The sequence below is a fragment of the Vigna angularis genome, chromosome 1, assembly GCF_016808095.1.
Source record: "Vigna angularis cultivar LongXiaoDou No.4 chromosome 1, ASM1680809v1, whole genome shotgun sequence".
Taxonomy (NCBI): Eukaryota; Viridiplantae; Streptophyta; class Magnoliopsida; order Fabales; family Fabaceae; genus Vigna; species Vigna angularis.
In genome coordinates, this window is record NC_068970.1 from 47530083 (window position 1) to 47550881 (window position 20799).

A 20799-nucleotide genomic window follows, 5' to 3' on the forward strand; every position below is an offset into this window, starting at 1 on the left:
AGGTATCTCGGCATTAAGATACCAAGGCGGAGATGACGTATGCTGGGGAATATGAGGGTTGATTTCCTTCCCATCCTCATCAAGTTCAGCTGGCGCAAGCCCCACTTTTCCTGTCTCCTCCAACTCAATATGTTTCCAATGTCCTCCCTGGATTTAAATGCCACTGAAATCCATGCCAAAAAAGTTTAAAAAAGGATCGCGATATTCTAACAACACCAATTTGACAAAAATTTGACAACGCCACATGTCAAGTTTTAATTGGTTGAATTTGAATGTTTTTTTAAATTTAAAATCTGATTTGGAATGGGTTGAAGTTTGAATTCCGAAAGTGCCCTCTTCGTTTTCGAACTCTATCTTCTCTCCTTATCACTGTCTTTTCTCTCCATTTTAGGGATTTGAATTTCATTTCAACTTCTCTCTTCATAGCAGTGTTCTCCCTCCTCCATTTATGCAGTTGTTTGTTCGTCATCATTGAAAGACCAAGTTAAGGTGTTTCTGGGTTGAGAAGTGAGTTCCTGCACCATTGACAAAGAACTGATGTTGTTGTAATCGATTACAGGGAGCTGGTAATCGCTTACCAGTAGAAAAATCTCCTTTTGTACCGAAAGTTAAAGAGTGCTACCCATACGTGGCTTAAGCACTCCCCAAGAATATTTTGGATTCGTTATGACTGTCTTTTGAAGGTTTTATGGATGGATCATTAAAGGAACACTTCAAGTTGGAATACTTCAATATTAAACAAATATAAACGAAGTAATGAAGGGTATTGAGTAATGAAAAATTATAACAATATTAAAAAGCACATACATTAATAAAAAAAACGTAATGACATTTCATGAAACAACAAAAACGACTTTGGGGAGCAGTGTTCATCTACCTGGGGAGTACAGTTGAAGTTTGTGTACAAATTACCCTTTTTCCTCTGGTAATCAATTACAAGACCCCTGTAATTGATTACCAAGAGGAAAAAGGGTAATTTTTACAGAAACTTCAACTGTACTCCCCAACTAGATGAACACTGCTCCCCATTCTCTATTTTTGTTGAATTTTTCCTTTTTTGAGATGGGTGAGTGAGTTCAATGTTATTCGGTGAGCTCCCTGCACCAATAATGAGGTTAGGTCATTGATTTCTTCAAAATAAAAATGTCCATTTAGGTGGTTTTCTCCAATTGAGGTGAGGTACATAACCATTGCTGTCAACTTTGACCTTTGCTGACTATTTTAATCATAACTTTTTCCACAAACCTCCAAATGATGTGATTCTTTTTTTATTAGAAAGTAGACTAAAAAATCTTTCCAATGACTACTAATTTATAATTTTTGGACATCTGAGTAGGTGCAGTTAATTCCTTAAAGTTAACGTTTTATATATTTCAACCACCTCTTACCTTTTCTGGTTGTTTTGCTCATAACTTTCTCCACCGAACTCCAAATGAGTTGATTCTTGTTTTTTTGGAAAGCTCTTTGAGTCTAGATTCCAACAAAACAAGAATCAAGTAATTTGGATTTCGGTGAAGAACGTTAAGAACAAAACAAGTAGCAAAGGTCAAAAAAGCAGAGTTGGGGAGCAGTGTTCATCTACCTGGGGAGTACAGTTGAAGTTTGTGTACAAATTACCCTTTTTCCTCTGGTAATCGATTACAAGACCCCTGTAATCGATTACCAGGGGAAAAAGGGTAATTTGTACACAAACTTCAACTGTACTCCCCAGCTAGATGAACACTGCTCCCCATTCTCTACTTTTGTTGAATTTTTCCTTTTTGAGATGGGTGAGTGAGTTCAATGTTATTCGGTGAGCTCCCTGTACCAATAATGAGGTTAGGTCATTGATTTCTTCAAAATAAAAATGTCCATTTAGGTGGTTTTCTCCAATTGAGGTGAGGTGCATAACCCATGCTGTCAACTTTGACCTTAGCTGACTATTTTAATCATAACTTTTTCCACAGACCTCCAAATGATATTATTCTTTTTTTATTAGAAAGTAGACTCAAAAATCTTTCCAATGACTACTAATTTATAATTTTTGGACACCTGAGTAGGTGCAGTTAATTCCTTAAAGTTAACGTTTTATATATTTCTACCACCTTTGACATTTGCTGGTTGTTTTGCTCATAACTTTCTCCACCAAACTCCAAATGAGTTGATTCTTGTTTTGTTGGAAAGTTCTTTGAGTCTAGATTCCAAACTACATTTGGAGTTCTGTAGAGAAAGTTAAGAACAAAAAAAGTAGCAAAGGTCAGAAAAACAGAGTTGGGGAGCATTGTTCATCTAGCTGGGGAGTATAGTTGAAGTTTCTGTATAAAATACCCTTTTTCCTCTGGTAATCGATTACAAGACCCCTGTAATCTATTACCAGGGCAGAAATTGGCCAAAAATGCTTATGGAGCTCATCTAACTTACATGAAAGCACCTAAATGACATTTTTTCTCAACAATTCAATGAGCTAACATGTTCCTACACCATACACACTGGACACATGCACTTGTAATCGTTTACAGAGAAGTTGTAATCGATTACCAAGTTAAAATTGCAGTTTTGTACTGAAATTTGATGTGCGCTACCCAAATGTGACAATTGCGCTCCCCATGATTGTTTTTTGTTTGTTGTGAGTGTCTTTTTAAGATATTGTCAATGGAGGACCCTTGTTGGTCATGGTTGATGGTTTTCACAACTTGTAGTGTGAAGTTTGGTAAGTCTTCTGTGTAGGGAAGACCCATCCTGGGTGGTCTTAGCAACGCAGGTTAGGTCCCGCACCATACACACTGAAGACATGCACTTGTAATCGCTTACAGAAAGGTTGTAATCGATTACCAGGTTAAATTTGTAGTTTTGTACTCAAAGCTGATTTGTGCTACCCAGGTGTGACAACCGCGCTCCCCATGATTGTTTTTTGTTTGTTATGAGTGTTTTTAAGATTTTATGAATGAAGGACCCTTGTTGGTCATGGTTGATGGTTTCTACAACTTCTAATGTGATGTTTGGTAATGAATCAATGGTGTGTGCGAAAAAGCCCAAACCTTGGTGATACCAACCTCTACGGTGTGTGCGAAAAAACCCAAACCTTGGGAGAAATACCGCCAACCACAATGGGAGACAAAAGCCAAAGACTTACATAACCACGAAAATGTTGCCAACAACAATGCACGCCAAAATCAACAAAATTCCAAAATGAGGGATATATACCGCCAACGAGTCCACAGTCATAGCATCAAAAAATGGGGAAATGGATAAAGAGAGAGACAAAATCCTCGACAGTGAACAAATGACCCAAGAAACGAAGTAAGAAAAGTCGAACTCAAACTCAAAGGGGAGAAAGAAACAACATGTCAATGGTGGACAAAGAGTGAAGAAAAGCAAGGAACGAAGAGAACCCAAACGGTGGAGAGAGATGGATGCTTCAATGGTGGAGAGAGATGGAAGCTTCAATGGTGGAGAGAGAGTTGAGAAAACTAAACTGCAAGTGAATCTGAAAAAATAAACTGCTAAAAGGAGTTTCTATCCAAATTCATTCCAAAATTACCCTTCTGAACAAATTCCACCATTTTAGAAAAGCCTTTTAAAACCAACCAATGAAACAATGCCACGTGGCGTTGTCAAAAAGTTGGCAAAATATTGTTGTTAAAGAAACGTTTTCCTTTAAAAAAACATTGATGTTGAGAGAAATAGAAAAGAGAGAGAAAAAGGTGTCAAGAAGAGTATAGGAGAGAGAAAAAAAGTGCAGCCAAGTTAATGTCGTTCCTACCAACTTAACGGATAGGACTTTATTCATACAATTTTTCCAATTTTGGGACTCAATATCTTCACTTTTAAAATTGAGTACTAAACAGAAATTCACCTCTTAATATGGGGGCGAAATAAACATTTAAAATATATTTTATAAGTATATGCGATACATTATTTTAGCTTATTGGATAATTTGTAAGAGTATCAAGTATCATTATAGAAAAGGCCTTTATCGTCACCCTTTAGACGTCTGACCCTCGAATATCCCATGTAAAAAATGACCAGTGGCACTTCTGTAAATAAGTTAATGTTGTAGACATCCGACCGGGGTGGTCCCCGACGTTTGAGGTCTTTATAGACGTTCGGGCCTTTATGTTGAACGTCTGATGGTGTCAAAGAATACCAAAAGTCATTTTAATTTGCAATGTAGACGTCCGCGCCCCTATGTCGGACGTCTGATGTCTTTATAGACGTTCGGGCCCCTATGTCGGAAGCCTAAAGACCGGACAAGTAGGTGAAAAGGTACCCTGTTCCATTTCTTTAGACGTTCAAGCCCCTATGTCGGACGTATGATGGTGGCAAAGAATACCAAAAGTTATTTTATTTCGCAGTATAGACGTTCGGGCCCCTATGTCGGACGTTTGATGTCTCTATAGACGTCTGGGTCCCGATGTCTAAGGTTATTTTATTACATTTGCGCGAACTCGGGGCAGTTACGCGCACTATTCATCATCTTCCTCCTCGCGTTTTGTCTCGCGGCTTTGCATTTTCAGGTTCATTTGTTCTCTTTTGGACCGTTTAAACTTACGTTTACTCCGATTAAATTAGTCTTTGATGGATTATCTTCCATTTGAACCGATTTAAATGAGTTTTCGCTATGTTTTGCTGCAGTTTTGCTCGTTTTCTGGGGTGGCAATTTCTTGCGTTTTGGGCAGTGTTTTTTTGCGTTTTCCACTTCTCTAATTCCTCCACTACGTTTGTAATCGGTTAAGAAGGTTAGCATTCTTTTTAAAAAGTTTTTGTTTATGCATGTTATTGGCTTTTTGGTATACATGTTTTTGGCATTTGGATATGCATGTTATTAACTTTCGAATATGCATGTTATTAACTTTCGAATTTTCATGTTGGTCGCTTTTGGATTTGCATGTTGTTGGCTTTTGGATATATACATCTTATTGACTTTTGTGTATGCATGTTATTGGCTTTTGCGTATGCATGTTATTGGCTTTTGAATATGCATGTGATAAAGTTTTGTTATGTTGTTATGATTGGTATGTTAGATTATTAGTATCTAATTGAGTGAAACTTAGTTCCCATTTGAAATTTAACACAAACGATTAATCTTTTAATCGTTTGTGTTAAATTTTGATTTGTCCGATTGGACAGTTTGGGAAAATTATTTTTCATAATTTCCTATAACATGTACTTTGGAGTTTATGGATAAGATTGATAAAATTTCGGTTCAATATTTGTATTGTTCTCCGGATGCATATTTGATTGTGGTCATCCTTGACTACTTTCATTTCGTGTATATCGAAGACCAATGAGAAATGCTGCCAAAAACTTATCAAATTTATGATGTAGACTTCTTTGCATATGTCTTAGCAATAGGGAATCCGTTCTGAGTTATATCCAGAGTCAATTGGAAGACGCACCTATTTGACCCCAGCATGTCACACTCTTTATAAAAAAGAAAACCAAAGTTTTTGTAACTCTTTAAGAAGTGTGAAGGTTCCACAAGGTTATTCTTCAAATATTAGTAACATTGTTGCTATGCAAGAGTTAAAGTAAGTTGGTTTAAAGTCTCACGATTGTCATGTATTGATGCAACAATTGTTACCAGTTGTTATTCGAGGCATATTACCTACTTCTGTTAGAGGTATTCTGACACGTCTGAGTTTGTTCTTTAATGCCATTTTCAAGAAAGTTGTTGACCCTAGAGGTTTAGATCAATTGGAAAAGGAAGGAATAAGAATACTGAGTGAATTGGAGATGTATTTTCCACCTTCTTTTTTTTATATGATGGTTCATTTGATTGTTCATCTAGTCAGAGAAATTCGAATATATGGACCGGTTTTCTTAAGGTAGATGTACCCTGTTGAAAGATACATGAAGATCTTAAAGGAATATGTCAAGAATCAGTATCGACCAGAAGCTTCAATCATAGAGTGATATGTTGCAAAAGAAGCCAATTAATTTTGTTCAAGTTATATGCCAAATTGTGAACCAGTGGGTCTTCCTAAGAGCATACATGAAGGAAAATATGAAGGTAAGGGTGTTCGAGGTGTGAGAATTGAGTGTGTTAGTAGAAAAGAAGTTGATCAAGCTCATTTGTACATCTTAAACAACACTGTTGATGTGATTCCTTACATTTCGAAACACGTTAATGAAATAAACGCAGCATACCCAAGAATGAGTGAAAAATGACATCTTAATGAACATGTCAAAACCTTCTTACAATGGTTTAAGAAAAAGATTTATGCGACTCCAAATGTTTCTGAAAGTCTATTGAGGCTATCTCGCGGGCCGAACACAGATGTCATTACATATGGTGGGTACTATATAAACAATATTTCTTTTCAGACAAAGGTAGAAGATGACAAAAGTAGAGTTCAAAATAGTGGGGTTACACTACAAGCTGAGGTTGTGCACTTTGCTAGTTCTAAAGAAAAAAATCCAATCACAGCATCCATGAGTTATTTTGGAATAATACAAGAAATATGGGAAGTTGATTATGTCAGTTTTAGAGTCCCAGTTTTCAAGTGTAAATGGGTTGATATCAATTTCGGTGTCATGACAGATGTTTTTGTTTTCACATTGGTGGACCTTAACAAATATTCTACATAAATGATCTAGCAAATCAAAAATGGTCAGTGGTTTTGGAAGGAAAAAACATGCACGGCTATGATGATGAAAATTCTCTTGATATACTTGAGTCAACATTTGTTGCATCAAGACCCATTGAAGACAAGGTCGATGACGTAGCCGATGACATCCACGCAATTCGTAGTGATCACAATGAAGGGATCTGGGAGAAAACAATATCTTAATAGGTTTTGTGATGTTTTTTTTAGTGACTTTAAATGTTGTCTTATTCATCATATTTGATGTAGTACTAATGATGGCAACCCCTTTAGGGACTTTCCATCCAAAGAAGTATCAACTTCACTCTAAGACCAAGAAAGGGAAGTTGAATAATGACTTAATCTTTTCTTTCTAAGTCTTAGCATGTTCTCTTTAACTAATTACATTGTTTTGTAGGACAAATAAAGGTTGGAAGGATCCTAGGAAGTTGTCAAGCAAAGATGAAACAAAGGAATCCAAGAGAGATGCAATGACCGAATGGAAAAACTGCATAAAGAGTAGCCAGCGTGCATCAGCATTTGCAGCAGCCATATCACCTTTTGCACGTGGAAAATGTTTTTCTTACAACTCACATTTATCACATGGAACACACCAACCAGCTTATTCACATTTCACCACATGGTAGCTACTTTTCCAGTACGTTTTGAATGTAATTTCATAGTTTTTCTGTATAGATCATAGTTCTTCTTCATCTATAAAAGAGAGCTTGATCTCTTGTAAAAGCCAACTTGAGATTGATAATGAAATGCTGCTGAAATTAATCTAGCCATTCTCTCGAGTTCCTTGCTTGTGCTAAGTTTAACAACTTCTTTCTCTAGCTCCCTTCCCCGTTGGAAGGCCATCTGAGTTAGAATTCTACCTCACACACACATCCAAACATTATCACGCATTCTGACAACAACCTTGCATGCACCGAAATCTCCAACCATTGTTCCATTTCAATGCCACTTCTGGTTCGAGAAGCCACTCCATTCTTGAAGGTGTGTTAGCAAAAACTCATGTGTCTATCCTTCTTAATTCTTGGGAGGACGTCCTAGAGGTCGACAAGAACCTTTTATGGATAGATATTCAGGTATGTATTCTTAAAAGAAATTTGATATACTTTTTTCTCTTATAGGTTTATGTCATAAACATGTTTTTTTTATTTTAAACAACAAAATTATGAAATTCCAAACACTATTTAGCTTAGAAAGAAAGTGTTGTCCCATGTAGCGACCAGTGATAACGGTTGAAAAACCGTTATTTTTATACTTCATTTTGATACTAAACACACCCTTTTTGACTTAGAAGCTTGCTTGAACTCATGTTTTTGCTTTAGTTTTGTGAATAAGTGAGTAGAGGATATACTTAATGATTTTATCACTAAATTCCCTTAATTTTGTAGGTTATTGATATGATTTGGAAGAAGAGCAAAAGTACCAAGGAATTGGGACCCAGAAAGGACAGAAATAGTACCAGACCAAACGGTAGGATGCGGGAGAATCCAAACCGAACGGTTAAGAACCCAGACCGAAAGGTTACTAAGACTGACCGAACGGTCAGATGGTGGAGAAGACAGAGATCGAACGGTTCATAACAGAGACCGAACGGTGTGAGCAAGAAAGAAAACTGTCGAACGGTGTAACTGAGGATCGAATGGCTGCAGAAAAACATAGACAAACCAAACGATTTGTGCGAGGAGAAGCTGAATGAAGTGGTAGAAGACATGTCGAACGGTCAACAATGTAAGACCAATCGGTCAAAAGTGAAACCGAACGGTCATGCGCTAAGCGCCACTGTTAAGCGTCATTTGAGTACCGCAGCTACCGCTAAGCGCCGTTTTGGGGCGCTGAGCGCCGCCGACGTGGGCTTGGACCCGTTTTATGTTATTTTTAAGATATATTTTGGGCTTGGACTCGTTTTCTTTTATTTTTCTGCCCTATTTAAAGACTTGCACGTCCTAGGGTTGGTATCTTTTGATGGCTTGAGCACAGAAACACACTTTTCACGCCTTGGGGGTAGATTTGGAGATGGTGATGGCTCTCCTTTTCTCTTTCTAGGGGTTTTCTATCTCTTTCATTCTTTCATTCCATTGTTCATCTAGTTCTTCCATGACAGTGGAGAACTAAACCTTATTTGTTGTTGGGAAAGATGTAACCTCTTAAACTCCCATGTATTGAATTGATTCTTGATTATATATGTTTTACTTCATTAATTGTTAGGGTTTTTCCTCTTTACTTTATGCATGTTTTGTTTAACTCATTCAATTGCATGATCTTTGATTTTGTCGATATGGACACATACGGGAAAATCTAGAACTGGGAAATTCTCCCAGAAGCAATATTACCTAGACATAGGAATAGAAGGATCGGTTGCCTTTAAGCTTTTGTGCGAATGTAATGCATGATTAATTGCTAGGGAGACAAGACATTGTGAACTAGTAATTAGGAGTAGGCTTTCTTCACCGAGACATCGGGTTTAAGGTAAATTAGAAAGTGGCATTAACATTAATGAAGAAGATGAATTCATATATGCATGAGAGTAAATTAGGTGAACTCTAAACCCAACAACAATATCATCAACTTCATCCATTCATTCTTGTGTTTAGCCTCAATTGATCAAATTGCATTCATGTTTATTTTATTGCATTTGCATTCAAAAACCCCAAAATTTGTTCTTTAGAGTCTTAATTAGTTGAGTAATCACATAATTGTTTAGTGTCGTGAGTCTCTTGGGAAACGATACTTGGTCTTACCATTTATTATTACTTGATACGATTCGGTACACTTGCCGAGATCTTAACAAGTTTTTGACTCTGTTTTCGGGGATTTAAAATTTGTTTATCAAGTTTGTGGCGTCGTTGTCGGGGATTCATGGAATAATTATTCTATTTGTGTGATTCTTAATCGATTAGACTTTTTATCTTTTTATTTTTTTTATCTTTCTATCTTTTTATCTTTTTCTCTTTTATCTTTTTCTTTTTTTTTTATCTTTTACTTTTTTTATCTTTTTAGTTTTTTTTTTCTTTTTTATTTGTTTATCTTTTTATTCTTATTTCTATCTTTTCATCTTTTTATCTTTTTACCTTTTTATTTTTTTTATCTTTCTATCTTTCTATCTTTTTATCTTTTCATCTTTTTATCTTTTTATCTTTTTATCTTTCTATCTCTTCATTTTTTTTCTTTTTAATTTTTTATCTTTTTATCTTTCTATCTTTCTATCTTTATCTTTTTATTTTTTTATCTGTTTGTGCTAATTGGGTGCTCTAGTGTAGTGTTAAATTGGGTGCTCTAGTGTAGTGTTATCTCCTTTTTATCTTTTTATTTTATTGCATTTGCATTCAAAAACCCCAAAATTTGTTCTTTAGATTCTTAATTAGTTGAGTAATCACATAATTGTTTAGTGTCGTGAGTCTCTTGGGAAACGATACTTGGTCTTACCATTTATTATTACTTGATACGATTCGGTACATTTGCCGAGGTCTTAACAAGTTTTTGACTCCATTTTCGGGGATTAAAAATTTGTTTATCAACCAGATGGAGGGATTTCAAGACAAGACTGACACATGTATATGTCTTTGGAGACAAACAACATGAGAATCCATGGAAACACTACAATTTCACACATGAGGAGTGGATGTAGTTTCGTGCATCTAGATAGTCTGCCGACTGGCAGGTTTGTCTCTTAACATCTACAAAGTCTTTAGTTAATGCATTTTATTATGATTTAACACTTATGAATATACATGGTTTCACATGGTAAAAGGTTAGCCGCCCAAGAAATGCAAAGGCTAAATGATGCACCGCACGTGTTATCACGAGGTGGTTATGCAAAACTTGAGAAGATGAGGAAGACTCGAGCGGAGGCCTTAGGACTTAAGTCCCTCGACCTAGCACCTGCACCTGCTAGGTACGAGCTATGGAAGGCTGCTCATACTAAATCTGATGGGAGAATGACATCTTCCTCAGCTGCCTTGATCTCACAACAAATTGTAAGTTCAAACCAAAGCATTGTTTGATTGTGTATTTATCATCGTATTTTCCTTTTACAAAGTTTTTTTTATATGCAGGATGAGTTGGTTAAGCAGCAAACTCAGGGAACATTTGTTGGCCAAGGTAGGGACGACATTCTAACAACGGCCATTGGTCTTCCTGACTACTTTGGCCCTGCACAAAAAAACACTCAATCCATAAGTCAAGAGGCATTGAGGAAGATGGATCTTCAGTGGGAGGAAAGGCTCAACCAAAGCATGAGATCAATGGAGCAACGATTCATGGAGCAACTACAAGAACAAAAAGAAATTCAAAGAGCGCTTGAAGAGAAGTTTCATTCCATGACGCAGCCCACATGGGGTTGCCCACTGAAGCTCCCACACCACCTAGGGTCAGCACTAGGGGATCATGCTCTGTTGTAGACCCTACTGAGTATAGTGGTCAGTATGAGTTGTTGGTTGATGGGGATCCCCCATGCATTGTGGTTGTCGGACGAGTACTTGCACTACAAGAAATAATGGAATTACATACGGAACATTATATACGGATTTAAATTCGTATATAAATCAGGTATTATATACAGAAATTATATACGGATATCAGAAAAGTATTATATACGGATATTTATATACAGAAAAATCCGTATATAATTTTTGTACATAAAGTTGGCGCGTGGTGGTGGGAAAAATACCTAAGGATATATCCCTATGTAATTTCCATGAACCGTATGTAAGTAGAATGCATTATGTTATATACGGATTTCAACAATATTTTTTTTAAAAAAAATATTTTGGATTAATTAGAAGCTGAAAAATATCATTCTCTCGAACCGTGGAGCTTTGCTGTTTGTGTTGAACCCTCGAGCCATCTTTGTCTCTCTCTTAAACCCTCGAGTCCTTTCTCTCTCGAGCCGTCTTCGCTCTCGCCATCCCTCTTTCGAGCCGTCTTCGCTCTCCCTGTCCCTCTCTCCAACCCTCTTCATTGTCGATGTCCGTCGTGCTCTGCTTCTGTCTCCTCTCTCTGTATTGAGCTGTCCGTCGTGTTGTGGCGTTCACCAAGCAATTTCGTTGTTCGGTCGGGTGCCGTAGTTGAATGTTGAAGGAGTATCTCCATCTGGTAAGTAAACCCTAATCCTAATGCTTAGTATTCGATGAAATCGTTAACTGGTGAAAATCGCAAGCCCTAATATTGTATTTTTTTTTTGTTTTATTTGACACATTTGTGGTTGGTCTCGCAAGCTGTGGTTGGAGTGTTAGGAAACATCAATTGAGGCTAGTGTTTGGCGGTTTAAGAAGATTGTCAGTGGTATGCAGGGCTGAGACATACCATTTGGAGTTGCGAAGGCCCTTAGTGAAGGAACCAAAGGTGAGTGAGTTCCTTTCCCTCGTAAAAGGATGTCCCAAGTAGGTCCAAACCCAATATCTCAAACACTACCGTGGTCATAGAGATCATCTTTGACCATGCCCATAATCATTTATTCCATCTTTTGCTTAGGTGAACCATTCAGTTATTATTGGATTCTTATATTGAGATAATTTCTTAATGCCATTAGATTAAGTACATGATGAATGGATTTTCACCTATACCTGGGAAATGTCTTGTGGTCGTTGATGAATATTTTTCATTTTTCTTTGTAATGGAGGTTTTCAACTAACTAAATTTAATAAACCCATGTTTCAGCTAATGTTCCCACATCATCATTCACTTATTACGCACCCATTTTGTAAAAATATAGCACCAATCTTGAAATGAAAACTTGAAACCAATATCTTTCTTTATTCTCGGTGAGGTATGAAACCTGAATCCATACTTTGGTGCATTTTTAGGACATTGAGTGAACATTCAGAGGCGTGTTAAGGTATGTTTACGCAATCTTTAAGGACTATAACATATAATTTATATTATTAATTATATATATGTTTGATATGGTTTTCTGTGGTTGGATTTGTGTGATATAGGACTGCAAAGTATTTGAAGGGTAAGATAAGTGGAGGAAGCTTTTGGGATTGAAAAAGGAAAGCACCACAAAATGGTAAGTAGTTATTATGTTTTGTTTAATGAGTAAATAACTATTGTATATAGTTTAATGGTTTTGATGTGATTACCATATATATTGTTAATTGAGAAGCCATAAGTTGCTTTGGGTAATTGTAGCTTGATCAAAGAAAGGAAGCTCAAGCTCTTCCTCATCTTTGTTAATTTGTACAATCAAGGATTTACTTCATTGAGAAGATGGAAAGATAATATTCCGTTAAACTCTAAAATGGCAAATTATTGAATTTGTTTTTGTTTAGGAATTTGTGGATGCCCACACTAGCCACCTGCTAGCAGGGTTTAGCTCTGCAACTCCTTTCTCTGCCTCATCAAAAAACATCCTTGTCCTCTTTATCTGTCCCTTCATGAATTCACTAGGTTTATCTATAACTTTACCCAGGAAAATGTCATCATCTAAAAGCCTAGCTGTTACCAATTCATCTTATGGCAGATATAGTCTTCCTCTTGTGGCACTGCAATCATAAAAAGCTACACCAAATTACAGAGAACATAGTTTCAATCCTTTTGTGTTTTTATTTAATGTATTCTGTAACCTTGAATTTTTTTGTTTACTTTACGATATCAAGAATATATTCCCTGCCCTTAATTTTTCTTCCCGTGGTTATATGGAGTAATGTTAAAAGGTTTGTGTTGAGACTACATAGCCTCTTTTCTCTATTCAAGAGTTTACTCATTCCAAAATCTACTTTGCTGAAAGTTGGCATACTAGAAAAGATAAAGAGTAAGAATCATTGCTTCTTAGACAGTATCAATAAACTTATTACTACATATTTTCCCCTGCTATGGCAGCTATTAAAGGATGGTTTTGGGAGAAACTGGATGTCAACAATGCTTTCCTTCATGGAGAGCTTCATGAGGAGGTTTACATTGTCCCTCCTCCTAGTTTACTTCCCCTTTGTTGACAATGGCATAGTACCTTATCTGCTACTCTTCTTTCTCTTAATTACGATTAATGTTCTGCAGATCAAGCTTTGTTTGTCAAATCTGCTTCTACTTCTTTTACTGCATTATTTGTTTAGGTGGATGATGTTGTTTTAATTAGCAATGATATGGCAGAAATTAATCATCTTAAGCACATCTTAGATACCAAATTTAAAATCAAAGACCTAGGATCTTTAAGGTACTTTCTCGGCCTTGAAATTGCAAGGTCCAAATCTGAAATTCACATGAATAAGAGAAAATATATTCTTGAACTTCTCGATGACAGTGGTTTGATTGGTTCTAAACCTACTAACACTCCTTCTAATTCTTCTATTAAACTTCAAGCAAATCATGGACAACTTTTATGTAATGCTGCTGGTTACTAGCAGTTAGTTGGCAAACTTTTGCATCTCACCATCATCAAGCAAGATATTGATTATGTGTACAACAACTCAGCCAATTTCTATGCAAACCTCTTGATACTTATTACAATGTTGCTCAAAGAATCTTTCATTACCTCAATGGATCCCCTGCTCATGGCTTGTTCTTCTTTGCTTCATCAGACCTTAGACTCTCAGCCTTTGCCAATTCAGATGAGCTTGTTGTTTGGATACCAGAAGGTCTATCATTGGGTTTTCAGTTTTTGTTGACTCTTCATTGATCTCTTGGAAATCAAAGAAGCAGACTACTGTTTCCTGTTCTTCCTCTACAATTGGATATAGAGCTTTGGCCATGTTATTCTCGACAAAATTCAACAAGGCTTAATTTACCTACTTCTTATTTTTACCTAAGCCTAGCTTGCTGACGCTTTCACTAAACCTATTCATCACACCTCTTTTGACATTTTTGTTACCAAGTTGGGAATTTGTGAACTTCACTGCCCAACTTGACGGGGATTATTACTAGATATTTCCCTTTTAGTTTCTGTTTTTCTAATAGTTGACATCAGCAGTTATAGTTTATTTTTTTTGTTTTTTTTTCTGTTGGTTTTGTAACAGCTATTCAGTTATAGAAAGTTTTATATAAGCTCTATTTTTCTTTATGTAAGATACCTTTTTCTCAATTTGAATACAATGAGAATTCTTGCAAAATGTGAGAACTAAGAAAACTGTTGTGTCTGCAACCTCTATATAATATAACAACTCAACAATAATGTCTAAGAGTTATAAAAAACTGCACCAAATTACAGAGAACATGGTTTCAATCCTTTGGACAACTAAAAGTAGAGTCTAACATAAATAGTATAAAAGCTTTTGCATTGTTAACCATCAGATTTCCGCAAGATCATGCAAAAAACTTCTTCACTATTGGTGCATATATGATTTAAACATTGTCTGTCATAGGCCTAGTTTATATTGTTCAGACCCCTTTTAGGTAAATCAATTTCATCACAAAGTCACATCTATGAGAGTTTCTTTTAATCAACAACCATATTTACTTAAATACAATATCAGGAATATTTTAATCTTTCACATGCAATGACAGAATGTTGTACTGGTGCAGAGAGGCACTTGTCAATTCATACTAAATTTGATAGGAAGTGTTTTGTTCTATTTAATTTATTCTTCACTAATAATTTATTTCAAAAGTCATATATATGTTGATTAATAGTGTTGGTGAATATGCATTAGGGATAAGTTGTATTATAGTGTATGGAAGATGAAGAAGTTGTATTATAGTGTATGGAATATGCATTTGGAAGAGGTTGAACGTTCGTGGAGTGTAGTCAGTAGTATGGAAGATGAAGAACGGTTTTATGCTTACGTGATTATTATGCAAGAAACAGTATGAATGTTGAAGTATATATATATATATATATATATATATATATATATATATATATATATATATATATATATATATATATATATATATGTTGTGGTTTATGTAGAATAGGATTTGGGTTGTTTGAATGGGGTTTACAGTACAGGCAAGAGGGTATAAACCTTTCACTTTGCATGGTCATTTTAATATTTGGAAGAGTTTAATGGTTGTACAGAGAATAATATATTTAGGTTAATATTAATATAGTATGGATATATATGTATAAGAGAAAGGGAGTTACGTAACTTAATATTAATATAATATGTTATATTAGGTTTTGGTATGCATCAGCGAAAGAAGAAAATATAAGGGAGGTGGGTTTTGGCTTTTGTAAAATGAAAGAAAAGAAAATTTAAAATAAAAGGGAGGGTTGCTTAGAATTACGTAACAAAAGCTATCAAACATACGTATATATATAAGTATATTATATTTATTACATTATATTAAGTGTTACGTGTTTTTATAATATTATTTTAGGTGTTAAGTAAAAGAAAAGAAGAAAGAGAAATACGTCGAGGAGCTTTTAGCAGATGCTTAGTATTTTAGTGGAATGAAAGGTGTGGATCCCTTGTTGAGAATGTAGGAAAAGTAACATAGGAAGAAATGGCATGAGAAAAAAGATATCAGAGAGTGATTCTTGAATTGGTTGTGATGATGTTAATCACATGAATGATTAGTTAGTATATATATATATATATATATATATATATATATATATATATATATATATATATATATATATATATATATATATATATATATATAGTACGGTACGGTTGAGGAGGAGCATAGAGAGGTGAATAATTGAGGGAGTTGTTTTGGCATTGAAAAGACAGTAAGATGATTTTTTTAATGCATTGATTGGACAATGCATTAATTCTCTCCCGTAGTGATGGTGCAGCAAAGTAGCTAGGAAGCAACTTCATTAGTTTATTGGAGCAATTTAACTCTCATTTTGGACACATTAGAATTATAAAATATAATAGAAAATAAAAAGCAGGGAAGGGGAAGGGATGTCTGTAAAACCTGTTACATTTTAATTAATTTGACGTGCCAATTTAGGAATTTTATTCTGCTTTATTTTTTTGATATATTCTATATTTTAGACTTTGATTAGGATCATACTAAACATGTTAGCTATTAAGATCATGCATTTAGACATTACTAAACATTCAGACCCAAATTGCAAACATATGCATAACTACCTTGGTGTTCTTACTTTAAAACTTGTTTATCCACTTTCCAATGACTTTTTCTGTTTTGTTGATTCCAGTATGGATTTCATTATTCAAACATTTTTGTTTAATGTTAGATTCATGTTGGTATCATGTTTATACAATTTTAAGTCATTTTACAGAATTTGACCGATTAAGTTGTTTTCTAGGTTCACATACGTCTATATAATTAGGCCTTTCTTATTCATTACACATTCTATCAAATTCTGCATTCTAGCATGTAATTAGCATCATATTAAGCATGTAATAATCATAAAATCATCCAAATATAACCTTCAATATATCAGAATTAAACTTAAGAGAAAACCCATTTGATGTTAACACTAGTTTTGACTAGTTTGCTCTCAAATTTGGTATCACCACTGATTTTACATTTCTCTTATTCCAGTACTGTTTTGACCATTTTATTATCTTTCTTTAATGATGTATGAACCCCGAATTACCCAATTCCATACATTTTACATGTTTTGACTCATTAAGCACATTTTAGCCTACCTAGACTTAAGAATTTTGTAGTTGACTGCCCCTCTATTACTTTATTATAAATTGATATGTGATGTTCTTTCTTTTGTAGTTGCACTCGGTACCTGCAATCTAGTATAGAACAAGCTTATTTTGACAATCAACCAAAGCTCCTAGTAAGACCTAAACCTTCAAATAATTGTCCTTTTGCAAATGTATGCTTATGCAACTGTATGTAACATATTAGGAGGGTTATTTACTTCTTTAAATGTTGATTTTTTAATTAAAATTATTTAGTTAAACAATTAAACACATCAAACATTGGCTAATTTAGGTTATTCTTTAGGAAGCCATTTGTTAGGGTATGTGTCATAATATAGAGACGTATATTAAGCATTGGCTAATTGTTTTGTAATCGATTTATGTACAGAACATGAATCGTTCTCCACCAAATCGTGCATGGATGTACGATAGGTGTCATAGAGGAAGAGGTGCTTTGAAAGAGTCTTTTGTATTAGGTGTTGAAGAGTTTATAAGTAAAGCTTGTGAACAAGAACGTTATCGTAGAGATGGGGGTCTTCGATGTCCATGTTTGAAGTGCGATTGTACAAAGATTCTACACGAAAGAGTTGTGAAGGTTCACCTTTACAAGAACGGTTTCAAGCCTAATTATTTCATTTGGGAGGATCATGGGGAAAGATTGCCAGAAGATGATGTACAAAATCATCAAAGTTGGATGGCTGTAGAGATGGAATGTGGTCAAATTAACCAATTTCAAACAATGGAAGACATGGTGCATGATGCTCTTAGGCAAAATGAGTCGTGCCAAGCATCTACTTCTAATAACATTGAAGAGGCTCCGAATGAAGAAACACAAAGGTTTTTTAATTTTTTGTTGGATGCAAACCAGCCGTTGTATGGAGGAGCATCAGACTCGAAATTATCAATGTGTGTCAGACTATTAGCTTGCAAGTCAAATTGGAATATTCCTAACCAATGCATAGATTTTATTGCAAAAATGGTTATGGATGCAACACCCATCAAATCAGGTTTTCCTAAAACATACTACGATGCAAAAAAGTGTGTATCAAAGTTGGGATTACAATCGCAGAGGATTGATTGTTGCGTGGATGGTTGCATGCTCTTCTATGATAATGAATATGGTAAGAATGATGGCGCATTGCTTGAATGCAAATTTTGTGGAAAGCCAAGATATCAACCACGTAACACGGGAGCAACTACTAGCAAACAAGTTCCTATGAAATCAATGTTCTATTTGCCATTAATTCCCAGACTACAAAGAATGTATGCCTCAACACAAACTGCAGGACAAATGACATGGCACTATCAGAACACGTCGACGAATGGTGTTTTGCGTCATCCATGCGATGGAGAGGCTTGGAAGCACTTTGATAGAGTATATCCAGACTTTGGTATCGAGCCACGCAATGTTCGACTCGGTTTATGCTCTGACGGTTTTAACCCATATGTACAGGCATCAAATATACCATATTCATGTTGGCCAGTTATTGTAACTCCTTATAATCTTCCTCCAGAAATGTGCATGTCTAAACCTTACATGTTCTTAACATGTCTCATTCCCGGGCCATTCAATCCAAAGGTTGGCATAGATGTGTACTTAGAGCCCTTGATAGACGAATTGAAGAAGTTGTGGACGGGTGTCATAACATATGATATTTCAAGGAAACAAAACTTTATTTTGAGGGCCATGCTAATGTGGACAATTAATGATTTTCCTGCTTATGGTATGTTGTCCGGCTGGAGCACTCATGGTAAATTGGCATGCCCACATTGCATGGAGCATACAAAGGCTTTTAGATTATATCATGGGGCAAAAAATTCATGGTTTGACTCTCATCGGAGGTTTTTACCGAAAGACCATGCTTTTAGGAGGAATAGGAATGCTTTCAAGAAGGGGGAAGTGGAGATGGATGACGCACCACCATATCTTACAGGACCAGAAGTTTGGAATAGAATCAATGGTTATCCTAAAATAACTGAAAATGGTGCGGCAAGAATTGATGGATACGGTGAGTGGCATAATTGGACGAAAAAAAGCATCTTTTGGGATTTACCCTATTGGAAGGATAATTTGTTAAGGCATAATCTTGACTTCATGCACATTGAAAAAAATTTCTTTGACAACATCTTTAATACTGTGATGAATGTTGCGGGGAAGACAAAAGACAATGACAAGGCCCGAATGGATATAGGTTTGTACTGTAGACGAAAAGATTTGGAGCTAAAAAGTCATAGCAATGGAAACATGTATAAGCCAAAAGCAAATTATACACTATCAACAGACCAAATAAAACAAGTCTGTCATTGGGTAAAAGGTCTTAGGATGCCTGATGGATATTCTTCTAACTTGTCAAGGTGTGTTGATGTGAATAGGGGAAAGCTCATTGGGATGAAAAATCATGATTGCCATGTGTTTATGGAATGCTTACTTCCTATAGCGTTTAGTTCTTTACCGGCTCATGTTCTGAATCCCATTACAGAGATAAGTCATTTCTTTAGAGATTTGTGTTCTACAACATTGAACAAGGATGACCTGGCGAAGATGGAAGAAAACATTCCCATCATTCTGTGCAAGATGGAGAGAATATTTCCTCCCTCATTCTTTGATTCTATGGAACATCTCCCTATCCATCTTCCATATGAGGCACGACTCGGTGGACCAGTCCACTATAGGTGGATGTACCCATTTGAAAGGTACCCATATGACATGTTATTGTTCAATTTACCAGGCATAATTCAAAAACCCTAACACATCAATTTCAAATTTGTAGGTTCATGGGATATGCTAAACGTTCAGTAAAGAATAAGGCTAGGGTTGAAGGATCTATTTGCGCATCATACTTACACAGAGAAACAACTCATTTTTGTTCCCACTATTTCAAAAACTTCATGTTAACACCACAAAGCAATAGAAATGAAGTAGACATTGAAATAGAAAGCTTTACGACAACATTATCAGTGTTTAACCAACCTGGCCGTCATTCTGGAAGGGAATCAACACATTGGTTAAGTGATGAAGAATTGAGATCAGCTCATGTTCATGTATTGATCAATTGCAATGAAGTTGAACCTTACCTTCAGTAAGCCTCCAAAATAAATTATATTTCCCAATTCTTTCATTTGATATAATTAATTTTCTTTGACCTAATCTGGACGTACATGTCGACAGCTCATTCTTACATGTCTATCAACTATCTGAGTCAAACAGTTCGACGTACGTACATGCTAATTTCCCATTGTGGTTCAGGCAAAAATTACGACTTCCTATCAATCTTACACATTCATTTCTTCCTTAATTTTTTAAGATTACATTGTTGAATAGTTTCATATCATGAATGGTTGTAGGTTCATAACGATCCTTTAAGTGTGAGAAACCAACATCTTAGAGATTTATCACTTGGTCCTTTAAGGTGTGTAAAGGAATGGCACACCTTCTTTGCTAATGGATACAAATTTCATACCCATGCATGGAGTCAGGGCAAGAGGACAATAAATAGTGGGGTTCATGTTAAAGGGCTAACAGAAGGAGGTCAAGATGATTTTTATGGTGTCATTAAACACATCTATGAGTTGGAATACAATTCAACAACCACTAAAAAGAAAATTGTATTATTTTATTGTGATTGGTTTGATCCATCGAGAGTAGGTACAAGGGTGGATTCAAAGTATGGCATTGTGGATATTCGAATGGATAAAAGATA

General features: G+C 35.5%; 1 protein-coding gene and 1 long non-coding RNA gene across 2 annotated transcripts; both read left to right on the forward strand.

The window, feature by feature from the left end:
- Nucleotides 1-11884: 11884 nt before the first annotated feature.
- Nucleotides 11885-12589, forward strand: LOC128195915 (uncharacterized). The gene is made up of 3 exons (XR_008247789.1): nt 11885-11924; nt 12386-12417; nt 12518-12589. It is a non-coding gene; the product is annotated as an uncharacterized LOC128195915 (long non-coding RNA).
- A 4900-nt stretch (nt 12590-17489) lies between these two features.
- On the forward strand, nt 17490-20312 carry LOC128195183 (uncharacterized). The gene is made up of 2 exons (XM_052872194.1): nt 17490-20178; nt 20268-20312. The coding sequence occupies exon 1, from the start codon at nt 17490-17492 to the stop codon at nt 19845-19847; it is 2358 nt and encodes a 785-aa protein (XP_052728154.1). The 3' UTR covers nt 19848-20178; nt 20268-20312.
- The last annotated feature ends 487 nt before the right edge of the window (nt 20313-20799 follow it).

Bases quoted from the DNA above. Each gene is read 5' to 3' on its own strand.
- LOC128195183 (XM_052872194.1), top strand. From the start codon at position 17,490: ATGAATCGTTCTCCACCAAATCGTGCATGGATGTACGATAGGTGTCAT.